This window comes from Psammomys obesus, unplaced genomic scaffold (assembly GCF_907164565.1).
Source record: "Psammomys obesus unplaced genomic scaffold, mPsaObe1.curated_primary_1811, whole genome shotgun sequence".
Classification (NCBI taxonomy): domain Eukaryota; kingdom Metazoa; phylum Chordata; class Mammalia; order Rodentia; family Muridae; genus Psammomys; species Psammomys obesus.
The window spans coordinates 1,223,976-1,246,585 of NW_026594143.1; the positions used below are offsets into that span (position 1 = coordinate 1,223,976).

At 42.1% G+C, this 22,610-nt stretch overlaps 1 protein-coding gene across 2 annotated transcripts in view; it reads right to left on the minus strand.

Moving 5' to 3' along the window:
• Fam120c (family with sequence similarity 120C) overlaps positions 1-10,814 on the minus strand; it is a 112,006-nt gene extending 101,192 nt beyond the window's left edge. For both annotated transcript variants that reach the window (XM_055617916.1, XM_055617918.1), the window contains exon 1: positions 10,121-10,814. In XM_055617916.1, coding sequence (XP_055473891.1) covers positions 10,121-10,804 — 684 coding nt within the window. In that variant the 5' untranslated portion in view covers positions 10,805-10,814. The remainder of the gene's footprint in view (positions 1-10,120) is intronic.
• Positions 10,815-22,610: the final 11,796 nt, after the last annotated feature.

The following is a 22,610-nucleotide window of genomic DNA, read 5'->3' on the forward strand; positions in this document are numbered from 1 at the left end:
GGGGGGGGAGCACTTTGGGGAGTCAGAGTAAGAAGGCTGACGGTTTGCTGGACTGCTAGAAATCCTGATGACTAAGATTGGTATTGCCCCAAAGAACCCAACGACCCTAAACAGCTGGAAGTAACCAAAGATAACTCCATCCTCTCTCCCCACTAAACTTCTTTCTCTGCTACCTAGTGTTGGGGGTTTAGTGGAAGGAAGGTAGAGGTTTAAGAAAACAAACCTCCAAACTAGCACCTACAAACAAACAAATAAGAAAAACCACCCCATAAGCAATATCATTCTAACAGGTGCACTAAGAACAACACAGAAACACACACCCTCTCTGAGGGTGAAACGACAAGGGGATTCCTCTAAAAGATCCTAATTCCCCAATTTCCAAATCCAAAAATACAGAAATATTTAAGATGTCACATAATGTATTTGAAAGTCTAATTGTAAAAATGACCAATAACAACAGAATAATTTTTTAAAGGCATTAATTCAGGACCTGGGAAAAAAAGAGTCAGCATCAGAAATGAAAGCAAGAAAAGTGAGATTTTGAAAACACCAGGAGCTTTTGGCAATGAATGGACACTGGAATAAGAGGAATAAGAGTCTGTTTTCTTCAGGGATGTGGCCCCTCAAAGGCTACCCATACTCCCTCCCATAGACGGCTCTATACCCATGAACATACTGGCAGCACTAAGTGGATGCAGTAGGTTTTAAAAATAATGAGAGAGAGCCAGACGGTGGTGGTGCACACCTCTAATTCCAGCACTTGAGAGGCAGAGGCAGGTGGATCTCTGTGAGTTCAAGGCCAGCCTGGCCTACAGAGTGAGTTCCAGAACAGCCAGTGAAATCAGACACAGTGAAATCCTGTCTTGAAAACCCAATAACTAGGTTGATAGATCGATCGATCGATGGATAGACAGACAGATTGTCCTGGAACTCACTCTGAAGACCATGCTAGCCTTGAACCGGCTGCTTCTGCCTCCTGAGTGCTGGGATTAAAAGCTTGCATCACCACCACCCGGCATGTATGGAATTCTTAATTTAAAAACCTGAAAGTGTCACTTGTAATCAACATCCTGACATACTTCCACCAAAGATACACCGAGTAATATTTTGTAGAAAAGTTAGTGTGATAGATATATATGACCCTCCCCCCTTTCTGTAAATCTCTGCAGCAGTAGGTCATGCTCTGGTATACTGGAAAATAATTAAAAACAATATAGAAAAGAAGTAATAAAGGAACAAAAAATACAGATAGAATAATAGTAGGTACCTTAACTACCCCACTCTCATTAATAGGTCAACCAGATAAAAATAATAAACAAAAACACCCTTCAGAGCTAGACTGAACCACTGGTCAAATATATTTAATAAACAAATATCTACAGAATATTACATCCAATAACTATGAAATGCACATTTTTTTAGTAGCCCATGGAATTTTCTCTAAAATACAATGCATATGAGGTCATGAAGTGAGTCCTTAACAAATACAAAAGAATCAAGATAATTTGTTGTATCTCATCAGATATAGCAGAATAAAACTGACAGCAAAAGAAATGATAGAAATTATGCAAATGCATGGAGATTGAACAATAAATTTTCTAGTTTGTGTACTGACAGTCTTATGTAGAACTGGCTATCCTGGCATCTGCTATATAGCCAGGCTGGCCCAGCCTCTCAACTGCTGGGTTTTCAGCCAAGTAATACCTGGCTTAACAACACATTTCAGGATGATAACTGCATCATGGAAGAAATCACCAAGGAAATATTTCTAAAACCCTAGAATAAAATGAAATTAATTATACCCTTAGGAATATACTAAAAGCTGCTCATCTCTGACCTCTACCTGTGCACTATGGCACACATGCATCCAGATACATACACAATAAACATATAAATGTATATATGCTAAAAATAAAAAAATCTCAATTAAATTCCTAACTCATAAGTATGACATCAAAATTAAAGAAAAGATGTAAATAATCTTAACATATCTATGAGAGTCTCCTATACCAAAACACTAGACTGGACAGGTTTAGAGACCAATTCCACCAGCCTTTTAAGGAAGAATTAACATAAAAGGTCTCCAGACTAAAATATAAAGAACAGTAAGAAATTCAGTCTATGAAGTCAGTAATTCCTGATGCCAAAAACCATATAAGAACACATCAAAAAGAAACTATAAACCCAAGTCCTTAATGAACACAGATGCAAAATTCTTTTTTCTCTCTCTCTCACAGTGCAAAAATTTTCAACAAAAAATACTTGCAATCTGAATTCAACAGCACATTAAAAATATACCATTGTAAGCTGGGCATAGTGGCACACAGTTTTAATTCTAGCACTAGCAGGCAGTAACAAGCTGATCTCTTTGAATTCAAGGCCAGTCTGGTTGTATGTAGTGAGTTCTAGGACAGCCAGAGCTACATAGTAAGACTCTGTCTTCACCCCCAATAACCCTCACCAAAAAAAATACCACTGTCAACTAGGTTTCATTCCAGGAATGCAAGAATGATACAACATATACAAACCAATTAATGTAATATGTAATATAGCACATAAGCTATATATTATATATTATATAGGACATTATATATATTATATATATAAATTATAATTATAGGACAGAAGTTGCATGGTCATCACAGAGATACAGAAAAAGCATTTGACAAAGTTCAGTATCATTTCATGATAAAAAAAAACTGTAAGAAACTAGGAAAAGGAACTAACTTCAACACAGTAAAAGGAACATACAAAAATCTATACCAAAACTATACCAAATGGGAAAGAATTTAAAGTTTTCGTTTAAGATCAAAAACTAGATAGACAAGGGTGTTCCCACTATTTCTTATCCAGAATATTTGAAGACTTAGCCACAGCAATAAGTCAAAATAAAAAAATAAAATGTATGAAATAAGAAAGGAAGAATTCAAATTATCCAGATATTAAAAACACCACCATAAAACTCTTAGATCTAGTAAACATTTTCACTAAAGTAGAAAGATAAAAAAAATCAACATACAAGAATCAGTAATGTTTCTGTGTATTAATAATGAACATTTTGAGAAAGAACTCTAGAAAAGAATAAAAAAAGATCTTATTTTGAATAGCCCTTAAAAACACCTAGAAATAAATCTAACCAGGAGGTGAAAGATCTCTTTAATAAAAAGTTTAAAATGCTGAAGAAGATGGAAAGACCACTCATGCTCATGGATTGACAGCATCAAGACTATAAAAAGTGGTATTACAAAATGACTCTGATGGTAAAAGTATGTACCACCAAGCCTACGGACTAGAATTTCCTTCAGAGGTCCCAGACCTCACTTCCATTCTCATGACTCACACGGTGAAAGAAGAGAACTGAATCCTGAAGGTTGTTCTCTGGTCTTAACACACACTAAACAAATGTTTAAGAATTAAAATAACAGGGCCAGCAAAATGGCTTAGCTTGATGATTTGAGTTTGATCCTCAGTATACACATGATAGGAATGGAGCTGACTCACACGAGTTGTCCTCTGACCTCCACACACATGCCATGGCACATATAAACAAACCCATGTAGAAACACATGAAAGTAAACAGAAGATGTAAAAATAGCATATTTCTGAAAGCAATCTACAGATATGATTTGATATAGTCCCTGTAAAAATTCCAAAGGCATCTTCATGAAAATAGATAAAAAATTCTAAGATGAATATAGTCTCATAAAGACCAGGATTAGTCAGAGCAATCCCGATCAGTAAGAGTAACGTTGGAAGTATCACATTACCTGATTTCACATTATAATACAGAGACAGACTAACAAATAAAGCATAGTTTGTGCACAAAAACAGATACACAGACCAGTGAAATGGAATAAATCCAGCATAGCTACAGGTTCTTAATTATTAACAAAGTGCTAGAAATATTCATTGAAGAAAACGATGGAAAAGCTGGATAGTCTTAAGACAGAAGAATGAAACTAGATCCCTATCTTTCACCTGCAAAAAAAAAAAAAAAAAAAAATTTAAAATAAATAGCTCAAAATGATCAAAGACCTCAAGACCCAACATTCTCAAACTGCCACAGGGGAACAAAAAAGAGGAAAAACACTTCAAGATATAAATATATGCAAGGGCTTTCTCAAAGTCTCCAAAATTCATGAAGGGATAGAAAGAGCTGGCAAATGATATTGCATTAAATTAAAATTTCTGAACAAGAAGGGAACAACAGAGTAAAGAGTCATCTTACAGAATAGATGATCTTTGCAGCCATACATCTGACAGGGGAATGATACCAAGAGTATATTATCAAACTAAAAAAAAAAAAAAAAAAAAATTAAACATCATCCTACCTCCCCAAATATCTAGTTCATAAACAGGCAAGTGACTTCAGATAACTCTAAAAAGAAGTACAAATGGCCAATAAATATTTGGAAAATGCCCATCATACTTAGCTGTCAGGAAAACGAAAACTATAATGACACTGCATTTCACTCTATTCAGAATCGCTATTACAAAAAAAAAAAAAACAAACAAATAACGAAGGATGTGGGTAAGGATGCAGAGCTGGACGTGATGGCACAAGTCCTTTATCCTAGCACTCTAAGGCAGAGGTAGGTGGATCTCTAGAACAGTCCAGCCTGGTCAACATACTGAATCATAGGCCAGAAAAGGCTACATAGTGAGACCCTGCCTCACACACAAAGCAAAACAAAACAATGTAACCTTGACCACAACCATAATCACCAAGGAATTTGGTAGAAATATATATATTCTAGGTGGACATGGTGGTGCATGCCTGTAATCTCAGCATTATGGAGGTGGGTAAGGATGCAAGGGGGTGGGGGGGAGAGGAAGCCTAGGCTGGGCACATAGCTCAATTGGTAGAGCACTTGCCTAGAATACATAGGGCCTTCAGTTTTATCCCCAGCACCAAATAAACCAAATGTGGTGGTGCACAGTTGGGTTTCCAGTAGTGGAGAGGCAGATTTGGTGAGTTCAGGTCAGGAAGGGCTATATAACAAGACCTTTGAAAAAAAAGTTGAGTAGAAGGCCAGCCTGAGCTATATGGAGGAGACACTGTCTCAAAACACACACACACACACACACACACACACACAAACACACACACACCTCAATTATTTGTGCCTAGAAAGGAATTGCTACTTCTGAATTCCTCAACATCACTGTGTGACTCACTTGTCAATTAGCTAACACATTTGTCTTGTATTGGCAGGACTGTGGATTTCAGCATTGTTGGCACAATGCTCAACAATTCTTACCATTTCTTTGCACTTAATCAAGACAAGTACACAACCTTACACAAAAGAAATGTTTAAAAAGAAAAAAATGTGATGGGATTCTGCAGAAAGAATAAGCAATAGAGATCTAAAGCAATAGGTTTATTATTCACTTACCAGTACCCATCCTGCTTTCATAGAAAATTACTGGACCTAGCTTTTGGTCCAGTGGTACAGTACGTACCTATCTTGCATAAGTACTAATCCACAGCACCAAAAAAATGTTTAAACCACTAATCTTGTTTTTTGTTTGTTTGGTTGGTTTGGTTTGGCTTTGAGCCTGGGGACTAAACCCAGGATCTTCCTTATTCAACACTGAGTTATATCCCAGACCCCCGTTTTTACCTCTTTGCATTTCAGTTATTTATTTGTAAAGTAGGGGTGTGATAATGTGCAATTTGCAACTCTTTGAGGGCGAAACAAGACATTGCTTAAGAAATATTTTATAGCCAACTTGGCACTCAAGAAGTGATAGTGGTTACTTTATGATCATCTTTCATCTACCCGTAGGCTTTTCAGGGTCTGGATGACAGGGTTAGTAAAAAATCAGGAGGCACATCAGCCATTTCCTTCCTCAAGGAAGAAAGCCAAATGACACTTGTATCTGGTCAAATGTCTCAAAGTCTGGTTAGTCATGTAACACCAGTATGATTTTTGACATAGGCAAATTTTCGTTTTCATGAATCCATTTAGACTCCTTCTAAAGTTTCCAGATGGGAAGAGAAGGGCTTTACATGCTGGTTATCTTGTTGCTCATTTACAATTAACATTAAATAAAGCTTCCATTCCCCTGAATCACAGCATATCACTCCTCCATACCCCGAGTCACAATTACTCTATTTCTGAGACCCTTGGAAGGAGACTGGGCCAGGAACTTGGGGGTTACTAAAATTTCTTGCTACTGGTTGTTTTCACTTACAAAGGTATACTGAGCAAATAATTATAACACATGAAGTTACAAACATCATGCCAAAAATAGACACCAAACATTTTTATCAAGTCCAAATTTGTCAAAAGCTAAACAGACAACCCAGCACACTTTAGCAATCATTTAATCCTGCCACTTCTATATTCTCTATTAAAAATGAAAATGAGACTAGAAATAAAGGTTCACCCTGCCTTCTTAAACTAAACAACAAAAACCAAGGCATAATAGAGATCCAGTTTTTGTTCCGAAGCACTAATATTCAAACAAAAGAAATGCTCCATATGCAAATCAACCATGTGAAAAACTGCCACCTTCAAGACAGAACAGAGTTCTGAAAAAGCAATGAGCAGTTATTGGCCCACACCCTTTTGTGCCTATACCACAATCCAAGACATTCTTCACCACTCCCACACCAAAAAAGTCACCGGTCACAGCCAGGAGAACTCAGGGAGCATCAACACCATTTATACAATTCTGCAGTCAGTCTTAAGTCACTTTACACTAATAGCCACAGTTTACATATATATATATATATATATATATATATATATATATATATATATATATATATATATATATATATTGCTTTATTTTGTGTGTGTGCTCAGAGAATCCAAACGAGAAAGTTAGATCTCCAGAGCTGGAATAACACACCGTAGTAAGCCACACAATATGGGTGTTGGGACCTAAACTCAGGTTCTCCTATCTGAGTACATGCTCCTAACTTTTGTTTTTTGAGACATGTCTCATTATGTACCCCAGAACTGCCTCAGGCTCCCTGGATACTGGGATATCATAATTATCACAGTAAACACTTTTTAGAAGTCACACCTATAGTGTCTTCTCTTAGGATCTATCCAAGCCATCACTTTTTATATATTGCTAGGATATTTACTTACAGATGGTGTCTCACATATTACCAGGTTGACCTCAAACTCCAAGGCTCAAGCCATCCTCCTGCCTCAGACTCCTGAGTAGCTGGAATTACACAGGCATACACAACTGCTTATGAACACTGCTGAGATAATTTTTAAGTGAGACTGCATCAAATACAAACTCTTGTTCATGGTGAACAAGATGGTGAATGCTTGCGATGGCAGCATTTGAGAGGTGGAGGCAGGAGAATAAGGATGAATTTAAGGTCAGCTTTGGCTATACATTGAACTCAAAGGTAGAATGGACTACATGATAACTTATCTCAAAAAACAAAACAAACAGACAAAAACCTGTGTTAAATATGACAAAATACACTTCCAATTGGTTCTCAAAAATTTTGACTGGTGGAGAATATTTATCCATACAAACCTACAGTATTCCTCTCTCCTGCCAACCACCAATCAAAATATATTTGGAAAACAAGTTGTAAATAGGCTATAAATAAGTAATAACCTACTCAGAACTCACAAACAAGCTGTTTTAGGTCCCCATACCCTTGTCCACTATGTATAGTAATCTTGAACTTCATGGCCAGTCTGCAAAGGTGCTCCCAAAATTTACTATCTCACTAAGAAATTACCATAACCTGAGCATGGTGGCCCACACCTTTAATCTCAGCACTCAGGGAGGCAGAGGCAAGGGAATCTCCGTGGGTTTGAGGCCACTACAAAGTGAGTCCAGGATAGCCAAGGCTACACAGAGAAACCTTGTCTCAAAAAGCCAAGAGAGAGACTGTGTTACCACACCTACTGCAATTAGCATATGGGGCTATATTTTTTCATCATGAGCAATCAGCACAGAACATCTGGAATTTTGTGTTTTCAATCCTTATTAAACCTTGACCTCTTGGAGAGCACTTATTTACGCATTTTCTGCAACCAGCACAGTACTTACCCTACAGCAAGCACTTGGCAAAGGAATAAAACTAATGAATAACCCAAACCTGTTTTAATCCAGGTGCCAATGATGTACTTCTTCCAGTGTGGAAATAATCTGATCCCAGTGCCTCTTTAGAAAGATTCATTTTTGAAAAACTGTTACGAGCATGAGCTGTGGAGTCAGACTACATGCACATAAACCCCAGAATCCCAGCTCTACTATTTATTACTAGGTTATCTCTGGGCAAGTGTGTAAAGCTCCTGGGTGTGGTTTTCCCCATTTGGAAAACAGAGGTAATACTGTTTCATGAGTTACTGTAAAGATCCAATGAGACCATTTTCAAACAGTGAAGGGCTCACTCCAGGTGTAAGTACACAGTAAAGCACTTCCCCAGCACTACCCGACCTCCCCCCCTCAAACAAAGAAAGGAAAACCCTGCCCCACTAACCTAGTCATTTCTAGTGCCAGCAAGATTTAAAAAAAATAATAATAACGGGGGGGAATCCCTTAAAGCCTTGGTGCTACCATTACAAACAACGTGGAAGGAATGACTGTAAATGAATCTGTTTTAAAATGTTCAGTCAGGAAAACAGGCCAGAGGGTTTTGTTACAGTTAAATGATATGTTAGCTCATGAATGCATTTTTTGCATGCATGGTGTCAACAGACTGAAGCAAGGGCCTCCTGGTTAGTAAGGACACTCCCTAGCTGAGCTATACCCCCAGCCCATTGCTGGGCTTTTCAAATTAAAAAAAAAAAAAAGCTACAATCTATGCAGGGGAGGCACAGATTTGCTGCTGAGTCCTACATGTCTGGTATAATAGGATTCTAGTCACACTCTCCAACCATTGCAAACTTCTCTACGTGGCAGATCTTTCAGTCACGAGTCCCTCCTTACTCCACCAGCTGTCACCTGTTTGGTTTCAGAATTCCCAAACCCCTAATCCTGAGAGGACATGCCCCAAAACTCTGGTTAGGAAATGGATTTGCAGTTTCTTCCTCTCTAACCCCGCACTGCTTTTCTTTTGCTCCTTCCTGCCCACCTCCTTACTTCTCAAGCCTTGCTATTCTCTACACGGAGGAACTTGAAACCTAAGAGTATGGGAAAGCAACAGCGTTATAGCAGTGGTGCCAAGAACCAGAGATGCTGCCAAGCTTTTCCCTAAGCTCCATGTGCAGTGGCCCAACTGCTCACAGAAAGGGCTTAAATTTAAGCTCACGGGGTCGCACACACTTGCTATTTCTTTTTGCCTCTGCTTCATTTCTTCAACCACTTTAAACAACCTTCTCTGAAACCTGTGAGCCATTCAAATCCAGCCCGTTCTCACCCTTAAGTAAGGTCTGTCTTCTTCAGGAAGTTTCCCTGGACCATTTTAGCCCACAGATTATCACCCCACCCTTCTACTCATACAGGTATTGTACTCTCTGCACCAGAAAACAGTCACCATGCATATTTACACCATTAAGTAAATGTTCTATATTTGATCTTCCAAGGGCAGGAACAGTGTCTCACATCTTGAAAACCCAACAGTCTTTGAAAGCCCCTACTCAGTGTTCATCTTCCTGAACAGTGATCCAATCAGTGGGTTGTTTATTTGGGCTAAGGCATGCCAAGATAAAAGCATGTTGAAATGAAAGATTCAATGTAATCAGGGGCGGGGGGAGCAGCACTAGGTCAAATGGGGGAAAATATAGAAAGGTGTTGGACTGCTATCTGTTTTATTTGTCATGAGCTTAAAAAAAGATATAGAGGAGGGAATGTCAACTGGAAAATGAAGAAAAAAAACCTGTATCAGTTTGAGGGAGATGGTAGTAATAGAAATGTGAAGAACCAAAGAAGTCATTTTGAGTCAGTTCTGCTAAAACCAATAGGTAGGCCAATTGGGTAAGTAATGGGTTCCTAGGATGACATGGATAGAGATAGTCATGTAGGTAAGTGAACTGGTAGAAGGCCATATGAAGGGGGCACGGGTGGCTAAAATGGTGGCCAGTAGGTTAGCTGACTGAGTGAGTGGCAGCTAAGTCAGTAAATGGTTAAGTGTTTAGTCTGGAAGGAACAGGTGTGGGGCATTTCATTTAAAATCTAACCCCTCCCTCACCTTGACCCGGAAGCGGATGAGTGCTAGCCTCACGCAGTGGCTCAGGCAGGCAGGTGGCAGGAACCAGGCCCGCGGTGGAGGGGTGCCCTTGTTGCCCACGTGTCCCACGATCAGTTGCGCCGTCTGTCGCTCCGCCTGGCACCGACGGCCCCACTCGGCCAGTCGGTCCTTTCCCAGGCCCCCAGGGAACATGACCACTAGCTCCAGGCCGTCGCCGCCCGGATAGGCACAAGCCTGGCACAGCGCTGACAAGTAGCCCAGCATGGCATTCCACTGGCCGCCACAAACCCAATCCGTCTGGTAGCCACCATAGAGCCGCGGCAGCGCCGAGCCCGCGTCTACCAATACCCGAGCCCCAGGCAGCGGAGGGGGCGGTAGCGGATGCAGCCCTGGCGGCGCTTGGCCGTGGTGGTGGAAATGGTGAGCAGGGTGATGGTGCCGAGTCGGCCCCGTGCCCCTGGAGTAAGCACCAAAGGCAGCGGGCGGGAGCGGTGGCGGCAGAGGAGCAGAGCCCCTGGTGATGCGTGGAGCCCCTGGCGCTAGGGCTGCTGGTGGCAGCTGGCGGTGCAGGTGCTGCTGCTGCTGCTGGCGCGACACGGTGCGCGCAAGTTTGAGGAGATCCACAGGCACCACAGCCCCGGGACAGCGCTTCTCCAGGAACTCTTGGAAGCCCTGGACGCCCATGCTTCCTCCGTGGGCAGAAGGAACAGCGGCTGCGCAAGCCGGCCAGTAGGCGATCCCCACGCGAAACTGGAGGCGGGCGCGGGCGCACTCCGCAGGGGGTGGGGTAGAGGCGAGGAGGGATGGGCGGGGAAAGGGTTTGCAAACCGGAGGGGCGAGGGAACGTGGGCGGGGAGGGGAGGAGACCACAGACTGGGTGCGGGTGGAGAGCAGAGGTGAGGCTGACCAGACTCAGAAGAGGCTGGGAAGATAAAAGCGATGACAAATCGTAGTCACTTCTCTTTTCCCGTTCCCCTCCGCTGCTATTCTTCACCGCTTCAAAGGGGGTGAAGCCTCTGCCTTCCACCTCCGGGAGCCATGTTGCCTCGTCTTCTCTGTGATACTCCCTTTCTAGCTGGGGGAGGGGTGTTTGGGCGGGGCGGATGGGCATCCTGGGAGTTGTAGTCTTTTCCTGATGGCCTCAGGATGCAAAGAACTGGAGGATCACCCATGTCAGGCCTTGGTGTTCAAACGGTCTGAAGAAGCAGGGCATGAAATCGTGTGTATAGGATTTGCACCAGAACTCCTGGCATCCAACTGATTTGCTTCAGGGTATTATACCACCATTCCCAGGGAAAGGAATGGAGGTGATGGAGTACTTCCTTTCAAAGGAAGTACTGTAGATTGGTTGAATTTGGCTAAAGTGAGCTAAAGTTCCCTGAGAGGGAGAATTTGTTCCTTCCATAGAAAAGATGATATGCATAACTTTTAATGAATGGAAAAGAACACATATAAAACATAACAACCACTGCTATTTCTATATCAATCCATTTGCTTTTAGCAACTGTCATTCTTTGAAGAGTTGTCCCCCTTAGGAACAATAAAACATTTACTTAAGACAATGAATGCAGAGACAACATGATATTGACTATAACTTGCCCTCAGGTTCTCTGGTCATGGACATTAAACACCCACACAAAAGCAACTACTACCTGGACCTTATTGCACTCACTACCATACGGTTCAGGGATGTTTTCAAACCTACTGAATTTGTTCATGTAGGGGCAATTCAAAGTAGCTGCAAAGGTTCTAATTTGATCACAATCCTTTGAAAAATATGTCTTCATCATGCCTCTCCAATGAAATGCATGTAGTGTCTGTCTTCTGTCAAGCTATTAGGACCCACCCCTTTAGCCAGAATACAGCAGAAAACAAGATCTGCAGTGCAGAGTAGTTGTATCTGGCTTAGAATTTGCAGAACATGAAAGTGCAGCATCCAGGACTGATCATGATGAATGACGTCAGAATGATCTCTTAGGATGAAGATGCAAACAGGCTGCGGATTCTATACAGGAATTTCTCATAAAAGTAGAACATCTAGAATGGCAGGGATGTGAGGCGAAGTGAAAAGAAAGGCAGTATCTTGAAGGGATGAAAGATGGAGAGAATAAGATGTTTTTAGTAAAATGTGCTCACTTGATAGTTTGCCCAGCATCTTTTTTCTTGAAATTCATTGTTAAATTGATATGGTTACAGCAGTGAACCAGTTACTTAATGTTCCTGGGACTCAAAAGAGAAGCCCTGGGAGCTGGGCATGCAGTTCAGTGGTAGAGTTCTTACGCAGCTTCCATCCCTCAGCCCACAAACAAAAACAACTGAAGCAGTGTCTACACTTGTCTTCAGGAGTTTTGATTGCTGCACACCGATATCTGAGGGCCCTGCTGACTTGCAGTGAAAGTCTCAGACCCACTTCACAGATTTCACTGGTTAACAAACTGACACCACCAAATCACCTACACATCTGTAAGAAAGAGTAACTCCTCAAACACCAACTCCGCCCCAGCGTGAGGATCTGTCACATAAGCACATCCAACTGGATTGGAAGAAACAAGTGAACATACTCAGGGCAGGACAGAGAGAGAGAAAAAAGTTTCACAGTATTGAGCTCGGCTCAGCTTACTATTTCCTATTGCATCTCTGATTGAGAGGATCTTGAGCAGAATGGCTAAGGGAATGACCTGAAACCTTAGGTAGCATGCTAAGAGATAGAAGCTGTAACAGTGGGAGAACACCTGCTTAGCATGTGTAAGACAAGGAGTTCCATCCCCAGCACTGGAAAGAAGAAAGGAGACCAGCAGCAAGATGCTTTTACTACCTCTTAGTAATTCCTGTTACTGAAAAAGCTCTCACAATGAAACCAATAGGCAATCAAATAAAGATTTAGAGAATTTCTGTTAGTAGAAAAACACATCTAGGGAACTGGGATCCTAATTGACCAGCCAGAGTAATAATTCAAGACCAGCACATCAGCAACGCCCGTGAGCTCTTCTAAACAGGATAATTTCACTAACTACTGATGGTAAAGGGAAGAGTTAAGCTTTGCTCCCATTTGTATAGACATGAGTGGGAGAATGGGTAAATATAAGAGGATACAGGGTGGGGGCAGAATAGCATCAAAGAAATAAAAAAAAAAATTACAGAGGACCAATCAATGTCAATGTGATTAGTCCAAATGTGTGTGCTGGCTGGCAATTAGATTTCTATCCTACTAACACAGAGACAGAGAGACAGGTCCTATTTATTGTCCCTGACAATTAGGTTTCCAAGGAATGTCTCACAGGTCCTTAGGAAAGACACTCCTGAGGTGGAGGAAAAATGTACATGTCTTTAAGGAACAGAGGAAAGACTGACAATTATAAGCCCTGTTTGGTAAACACTCTAAAGTGGATCAGTTACGGGGTACAAGGAACTGAATTCTTTTAATAACCCTGTTTTTCCTGAATGGCACACTGAATTCTAGTGATTTGACTTTACGTTGCTAGAAGCCTTGTTAATTAGGCCAAATGTCTTAGTGCAGGGGTATGAAAGGAACGTACTGGTGTATTTTGCAGACTCCTCTAGCCATCCAGGAAATTCAAACACATCTCAACATCTAAGAACCTCATTTTGAGCATAACCTGGCCTAAGTACAGACTGGTTAGGCAAGGAAATAATGAAAAAGGGACTCCCATGAGTTTTCACATACTTGTGATTTATTTCCATTCTCCCCATCCAGGTGAAAAGGGTGCATCCTCAGATCTAGTGATGGATCAGAGTGTGACTTCGCCTTCCCTAAAAGGGAATTTTGATTGTGTGTGTGTGTGTGTGTGTGTGTGTGTGTGTGTGTTTCTATACAGTTACATAACCTATTGGAAGCTACATTTATCAAAGATATTGAGATTACAAGGAGCCACATTTTATTATAACTGAACTAGAGAAAGAAGGCATGTGGCCATGTGATCCCATTATAACTGGATTAATAGTTATTTATGGCTTGCAGTTATTCATGGGTTTTGTTGATTTAGGCATGTTCCTAATTGTATAAATAGGAGAATGGCATACATGTGTATAGAGCAGCCAAGAAGAGCATTATGAGTAAACACCTATTGGATTGTCTCTGTGCGCTTCTTTCCTACCACTTCCTCTACTTTATTGTTTTGGCTGTATGGGACTACCCTTCATATATTTTGCCAGAGAGTTTGCTATAGAGTTAGAGGAGGAGACATGAAAATCTCAGGTATATCAAAATAGCTGCTTTGTTTTTTCCAAAGGATTTGCATTATCCCTGGATTTTGTGAGGCTTCCATCTTTAAAAATCCCCTTCTTGCTAAAACTTGTTCAGATTTGCTTTCTTATTTAGACACAAGACCCTTAACATGCATATGCAACCCAGGAGAAACTACAGTGGTGATAGCCCATAGAGAAGGTAAAGAAGGCAGATGCCAAAAGACCTGGAAGTAAAAGGAAGTGCATTCTGGAAGCAAGGTCTTAGTTTTAATACAAGTTCAGCTCTTTATTGGGGAGATAACTTTAACAAGTTAAATAACCTCTTCAACTCCTACCACATCTATGAAATAGAGATGCAATAATTTATTCAACAAGTTTAATACCACTACAAGAATAGATCTGGATACTGAAAGAAAGCAGATGGTTTTGTTGTTGTTGTTGTTGTTGAATAAATTTATCCAGGTTTACTTACAGGAGCATGAGTGACTCAGTGGCAGCTATGCCACTGAAGCATCTTCCTCCCTGCTGCCATTGTTAACAGGCTTCTACATCCTTGAGAAGGGGAACACCCTCATATGCTCCACCATTCTCTATGAAATACTCTAATTCAAGATGGCAATCATCAAGTCCTGCCTGAAGGACACAGTCCCAGTGTTACCAATTCATTTCCAGAATCTCTGAGCTCTGACCAATGTAGGGTTTCCTACTGCATCCTTTGTTCATAGTCCCTTCATGTGGGTCATCAGAAGCTCTCTTCTCTTGGTGCATTCTGTGCCCCTTTCATCTTGCTGACAGGCACAGGTGTGTGGTGGTGTCAGGGAGGTCAGACCTGCGTGCTTGCTTTTCTCCACTGGAAAAATCATACTTCTGTACAGTTTAAGAGTAACCTCATCTGTTTGCTTATTCTCCCCCCCCCCTTTTTTTGGTTTTTCGAGACAAGATTTCTCTGTGTACCTCTGGATGTCCTGGACTCATTTTGTAGACCAGGCTGGCCTCTTATTCCCAGAGATCCACCTGTCTCTGCCTCCCTCCCTAGTGCTGGGATTAAAGGTATGCTATTATCTTCCTTTATATAATCCCAGGCATAGAAGATGCTGGCACAAGCGAGGTGTGGTAGCATTTGCCTTTGAACCCAGCACTCAGAATGCAAAGACAGGTAGATCTCTGTGGGTTCTAGGAAGCAAGTTCAGGAGAACCAAGCTCCACAGAGAAACCTTGTCTCAAAAAGCCAAAATAGAAAAACCAAAACAAAAAAGAAGATGCTGGCATATGGTTACTATTTTGTGTTCACTGTGTGCCTACCCGTAGGTATTCCCAAAATCAGAGAGAATCATCATAGGTCTTTAGTCTCTAATGTGTAGGACTCCTAACATTACAAAAAGATCTTCAAGTGAAAGAAAAAGAATGGAGTGGACACCAACCCCTTCTCCCACGTTATGAAACCTCCTGCCATCTGTTTGCTCTAAGACAGACTCCAGAGGCTCAGTAAGGGTCCACCGTCTATCTAGGCAGTCTATCTTCCATTGCTGGAGAGGAAGCTTAAACTCTACATGGCAAGGCTGGAATGCAGAGATGAGAAGACTTCCTAGAGGAAAGCAATACATGGAAATGAGTGACATTAGCCTTGTGTGCTAGAACAGGGAAAGCCCTCTGCTGAAGGAAACCTTGGGCTTGATGCCAATAACAAGGAATAGAACACATGGAAGCCACCAAGAATGTACCCTGCACAAAAGGTCAGCCACTTATGCAGCACCGCAAAGTGGGCCAGAGAAGCAGCAACCTTCAGAGAGCTTGGGGTGGGGACTTGCTGAAATCTCCCAGGCCAGCAGAACCAAAACAACAACAACAACAAAACCAAAGAGCTTATGCCACCTGGCAGAAGATAGACCAAAAAATGAAACAAAACCAGACCAAGACAGACAAGCTGATAAAGCAAATCCCAAAGCAGAACCTGGAAGATGCCAGTGTACAAGCTTCCACTTAAAATAGATGGGACAGAGCTGACTTCTAGAGGCTGTTATAGGGAATTCCAATTTACCATTTGGTTGGTTGCCTCAATACCCCAAGTGACATGTGTCCAAGAAGTCTGGAGCTACATACATACATGGGTATGTATCTTTCATGAGCTTGGAAGAGTTCCTGGATTGTTGCCCTCTAGCAACTTGGGATCTAGGAGCTCTGATGCCCTATTTGACACTTGAAAACTGCACAGCACTTCAGTTCGGTCTTGCTTCCCCACAGAAAAGGGGGCAGGAGTTGTCTCCTTGTGAATGCTAGATACATTTAACATAGAAGATGGGATGTGGCTATAGCTCAGTAGTTAAGTCACTTGTATAGTACATGAAAGGCCAGAGTTCATCATCAGCAACACAAAAGCAGGAAGGGCGTAGGCATTTTTAGTTCCATAGAAATGGGTTCATTACATGCTTGTAATCCTAGCACTCAGGGAGGCAGAAGCAAGCGGATCTCTGTGAGTTTGATGCCAGCCTGGTCTACAATGGGAGTCCAGGACAGCCAAGTCTACACAGAGAAACCCTGTCTTGAAAAAACAAAAAGAATTTGGCTTCAGGGACTAGTGTGATGGTTCAGCTGGTAGTGCTACTTGCTGCCAAGCCAGAAGCCCTGTGTTTGATTCCAAGGAACCCACATGGTAGGAGAGAACTAACACCTGTGAGTTGTCCTCTGATCCCTACCTGCGCTGTGTGGCACCCATTTGAAAGTGCATGTGCACATACGGATAAACAAATGTTAAAAAAAAATAATTTGGCCTTTACTAGAACAGAGATTCAAACCCCTGCTGTCACTCAGCATGTGAATGTGAAGTGGAGGTATAACACTGACTCCCTTAAGGTGAAGGAGGAGCAGAGAATCCAATTCATGGCAAACAATGCATGCCAGAGGGTGGGCAGAGAAGAGCCTTATCTTGAGCCTGGCTCATGTAAGGACTTGGGGAACCAGGAAGGATGTCTTAGGGTTTCTATTGCTGTGAAGAGACACCATGACCATGGCAGCCTTAGTAGGAAAACATTTAATTTGGGGCTGGCTTGCAGTTTAGAGGTTTAGTCCATTATCCTGAGGGCAGAAGCATGTTGTCACGGCAGGCAAATATGGTGCTGAAGAGGTAGCTGAGAGTTCTACATCTGGATCCATAAACAGTGGAAAGAGAGTGACACTGGGCTTTCGAAACCTCAAAGCTCACCCCCAGTGACACACCTCCTCTAACAAGGCCACACCTACTAATAATGCCACTCCCTATGAGCTTGGAGGGGGGCAGTTTCATTCAAGCCACCACAAAGGAGAGAGTCCAGTTGAGCTTGTGACTTATTTCCAGACTTTGCGGAATGCTGAGGCCCCTTCCTGAGGGGTCTCTCTAGTACCTCGTGCATATTTGTGCCCTTTCCAAGCTGTGTAACCATGAGCTGCCTCTCAGGGTGATGGCTCAGGGCTGTCAAAACTAACACTCAAGGAAGCTGAAACAGAAAGATGGTTGAGAGTTTGAGGCTGGGCTGAACTACACAGTGAGTTTCAAGACAGCCTGCGCCATATACAGTGTGAAACCAAAAAAAAAAAAAAAAAAAAAAAAAAAAGATAGGGCTGAAGCTGAAGAAATGGCTCAGCAGTGATCTGTTATGGCTGGCTTTGCAGAGGGCCAGTGTTTACTTCTCAGTAATCACAAATGCCTGTAACTCCAACTTCTGATGCCTTCTTCTAGCCCTCATGGGCACTGGTAGATACATGCTTGCATGCTAAGGGTTGTGTGTGCCTGCTCTCTCTCTCTCTTTCACACAAACACACACACACACACACTTATATGTAGGCACACATACATATCTACTATATAAATAAATATAAATTAGATATTTAAAAACAAAACCCCAAAAAGTGCATATGGGAGGAAAGGCTCAGGCAGACCAGAAACCATCCCAGGTTCTAAAGGAGAAAGACAGATGAAGAGACAGCTGGAGAAGAAGGTAAAGGCAGAGGAAACAGATGCAAGACTTGGACAAAAAAAAAAAAGACAGACGCTAGGTGTGGTGGCACACACTTGTAATCCTAGCAGGTAAGAGGTGGAGGAAGAATAATCAGGAGTTCAAAGTCAGCCTACATAGCAAGCCCAAAACCAATCTGAGCCATGTAGATCCTGTCTTAAAAAAAATAGGCTGGGTATAATCCCAGCACTCAGGAGAGAGGCACAGGCTGATCTCTGTGAGTCCCGGGCCAGCTTGGTCTGCAGAGCAAGTCCAGGACAGCCATGACTATTACACAGAGAAACCCTGTCTTGAAAAACAGAGAGAGAAGAGAGAACACGGTGGGGGAGGGGTGCAATGTGGAAAAGTTCCTGCTAGTCCCAATTATGATCAATTACTCCAAAATACCGGGACAAATTGTCTGAGTTGATGACAAAGGTGCTTGGTGAGCTCACAGTGGAAAGGCTTTCCTCTGTTCCATGCTATCCTTGTGTATAGCCTTCTTTTTTTGTTTGTTTGTTTTTGTTTTTGTTTGAGACAGGGTTTCTCTGTATAGCCTTGGCTGTCCTGGATGCACTTTGTAGACCAGGCTGACCTCCGACTCACATCGATCCACCTGCCTCTGCCTCCCAGAGTGCTGGGATTAAAGGTATGCACCACCATGCCTGGCTGTGGATACCCTTCTTATTAATGGAGACAGGAAAGCCTTCCAAGACTGCTCAGAATGCCTAAGACATCAGCCCTAGTCCCAGCACTTGAGAGACAGAAGTTCAAGGTCATCTTCAGCTACATAGTGTGGTTCAAGATCAGCCTGGGCTATGTAAAACTATGTCTCAGAAAAAGAAAAAGGAAAAAAAAAAAAGGAAGATGTGTTGGACAACATAGCACAGGACCCTTCTTATCTCTTTCACCCTGAACACCTACAGCATGGTGTAAGAGAAAGCAATCCACAGGCTATATCAGAGATGTCAAGTACAATTTAGAATGTCTATTTAAAAACCTCTAAAACTGGTGGTGACTGAAAAGCCAGATTCTCAGGATAATCCAATGTTCTCCTAGGTACTTGGAGTTGACCCAATAATCTGTGTCCTAAGGCATGCAGAACTATGGGCTTGAGAAGCAGTGCAGGACCACACCAGACCAGCATGTGCTGCACAGGTTGGGTGGAGCCAGGGGCTATGCAAGTGGCTGATGGTTGGCAATATGGTACCTGCTGCCTCCTGCTGTAGCCCAAGGTGGAATCAAAATGTGGGTGTTCTCAGGTAGTATGTGGTAGGTATGGAGCAGGCAGAATTTTGAGTGTACTAGTGGAAGCACATGCAGCAAAGGAACTGTGGGAGGTACTGCACAGCTCAGTGTCTCCACAGGAGTATACTATAGCCTTGACCTGATGGTTGGCATTGGCCAGATGCAGGAAATATTTCTTCACTGACAGCCCATTGTAGAACTTAAGGTCCAGACTACCAGGAGCAGCTCCACCTTAGCCCAACATCCAACGTTTGTCCCTACGATGATAACAGTCTTGACCAGGATTAAGAGGGCTCTCTTTTAGCAGGGATGGTAGCTGATGTGCTTGCTCATGAGCTACATTTGCCTACACAGGTAGAAGGAAATGCAGGTTTACTCTGATCACAGGTAGATGGGCAGGCTGGGCAGGGCTGACAAGGTCAGGTACAAGAGGCTGAATCGGGCCACTTTGTGTAAGCAGCAATCCAAGGCACAGAAGTGGGCGGGCACCCAGGAGATGGAGGCCAATCTGGGAAATGTAGTGAGATTCTGGTCTCTTAAAAACTAATTGGACAGATGAGGCAAAGACCATAGGTTTAAATTTTCTTTGAAAAGATTAATTTCTGTGTGTCCATGTATGTGTGAGAGAGGATAGGTGCGTTGTGTGCACAGCTGTATATGTGTCCATGTGTGTGTGAGTATATGTGCATATGTTCATAGATGTGTGCATGTCTTATGTGCAGAGGCCTCTTGGCATGGTGTGATACTAGCAAGTTCCAACAGTTCTCTTGTCTCAACCCCTTTAGAGCTGGAGTTATAAGCCTTTGTGGGGATCCTGGCTTGCTACATGGTTCTCATGACTGCAGAGCACATGCTCTTAACTACTGAGCCACATCCCTAGGCCCCCAAATTCTTATTTTTAACTGTATGAGATATCCATAGCAAAATGTTCACCTTCTTTCTCCTTTCCTTTCTTCTTCTTCTTTTTTTTTTTTTTTTCTTTCTTTTTGAGACAAGGTATCACACTGTACCTCAGTGTGGCCTGGAATTCATGATATAGCCAAGGCTGGCCCCAAACTCAGGGCAATCTTCCTGCCTTAGCCTCCCAAGTGCTGGGATTAGAGGCATGAAGTACCACATATAACTGAACCATTGTTAGGTGTACAGTTCAATACTACTAAAAAAAAAAAAAAAAAAAAAAAAAAAAAAAAAAAAAAAAAAAAAAAAGAAAGAAAAAAAAAGAAAAAAGAAAAAGAAAGAAAGCACACTCTTGTGGTGTAATCAAAACACAATTTTTAAAATCTGAAAGTGCTCCCTGTGTGATTCTCAGGCATTCAGGCCTAGAGGCAGTGAGCTGGAGTGGATGGAGAAGGTGTTGTTAAATACCTGAGCACATTTCCTCATTTGAAACATGTAATGTGTACTAACCCCTTCCAATGCTGAACTTTGCTGTTAGCCTTTCTTTAATCTATCCCAAGCCCTGCTCCTATCATCTCTGTTGTTTTCCTTTATTCCTGTCTTGAGAACCTGTCCAAGACCCTTCTATTCTCCCTTAAGCTACTTCAGAATCAAACACTTTAGTCACAGATACAATTCTGTCAGCTCATTATTTTACCTGGCGATCTTCATTAATGTTGATACATTTCAAATGGATTATATGTTGGTCTTATCTCCCAACTTGATTGCTTTTTCCACCTGACCAACATTTTTATTACATGATCAGACACTTTTTGAGCTCAGAAAATTGTACACCAAATTATGACACTTTACGTTCTGAATGCTTTGAACTAAAGGATAATGGAAGGTCTAAGAAGCAACATCAGGGGCGAGGTAGACCCGTGATTTTGACCTTCCCTTCTTAGCCCCAGTCCCCTTTCCTCTCCAAAAAGGAGCTTCAGAAACCAGGTCAGAGAAACTGAAGCCTTCCTTTCCCCAAACAAGCCATTAAGCCAAGAAAGGTCCTTCCCTTCTTTCTCCCATCTTCTTTGAGTACCTTCACACTCTGAAGGTTCCTGCCCTGTATTCTGGACTAAGGGATATTACAAGAAAGAAAGATCTGATTAAGCCTGGGTTTTCTGTCCTTATTCTGATTGAATTATGTCCTATCCTGTTGTGCAGTCCCCATGGCTGTCCATCCCTTAGCAAACCTAAGCATAAAATTTTAATCTTTGGATTGGAGAGATGGCTCAGCAGTTAAGATGGGCTGGAGAGCTAAGTGTGGTAGTGTACACCTTTTATCCTAGCACTTGGGAAGTAGAGGCAGGTAGAATTTGAGGCCAGCCTGCTCTACAGGGTGAGTTTCAGGCCAGGGAGGGCTATCTAGAGACCTTGACTTAAACATAAATACATAAAAAAATACAACTTTGGTAAAATAAACTTGTTACATCTTTGTTAATCTTCTTTGTCTTTTCTTTTTGTTTTTCTGAGACAAGGTTTCTCTGTGTAGCATTGGCTGTCCTGGACTCACTTTGTAGACCAGGCTGTCCTTGAACCCACAGAGATCCACGTCCTTCTGCCTCCTAAGTGCTGGGATTACAGACATTTACTTCCCTTACTCTCTTCCTTTCATTCACTTGCTGGTGGTGGTGGTGGTGGGGGGTACTTAGGGCCTTGAGCATTAGCGGTAAGAGCAGTAAAAGCTCTTTTGGGGAGCTATATCCACAGCCCTAGCTGCCTCCTCCAAGATGAGTTTGGACACTTTCAGGTGATGTGGAGTGTCTGTTGTGACCCTGATTTTTCAGGCAACATGGAATGTCTTGTTGTGACCCTGATCGGTGAGTTGACATATCACACTGTTCTACCTCTACAGTCTCTGGCATTCTATACCTGTGATTTACTCCAAAGCCTGCAGATGAGATTCTAAGACATACAACAACAATAACAACAACAACAACAAAAAAAAAAACAGTAAATAAAAGGTAAGGGGAGTTGTTTGTTTTGGTGATCTTTTTGAGATAGGATCTTACCTCTAGCTCAAAATGGTTAGAAACTCACTATGTAGCCTAGGGCAGCTTCAGAATCCCCAGTCTTCCCAAGTGCTGAGGTTATCAACATGAACCACCATGCCTGGCTGTAGGCTATGTTTGAGA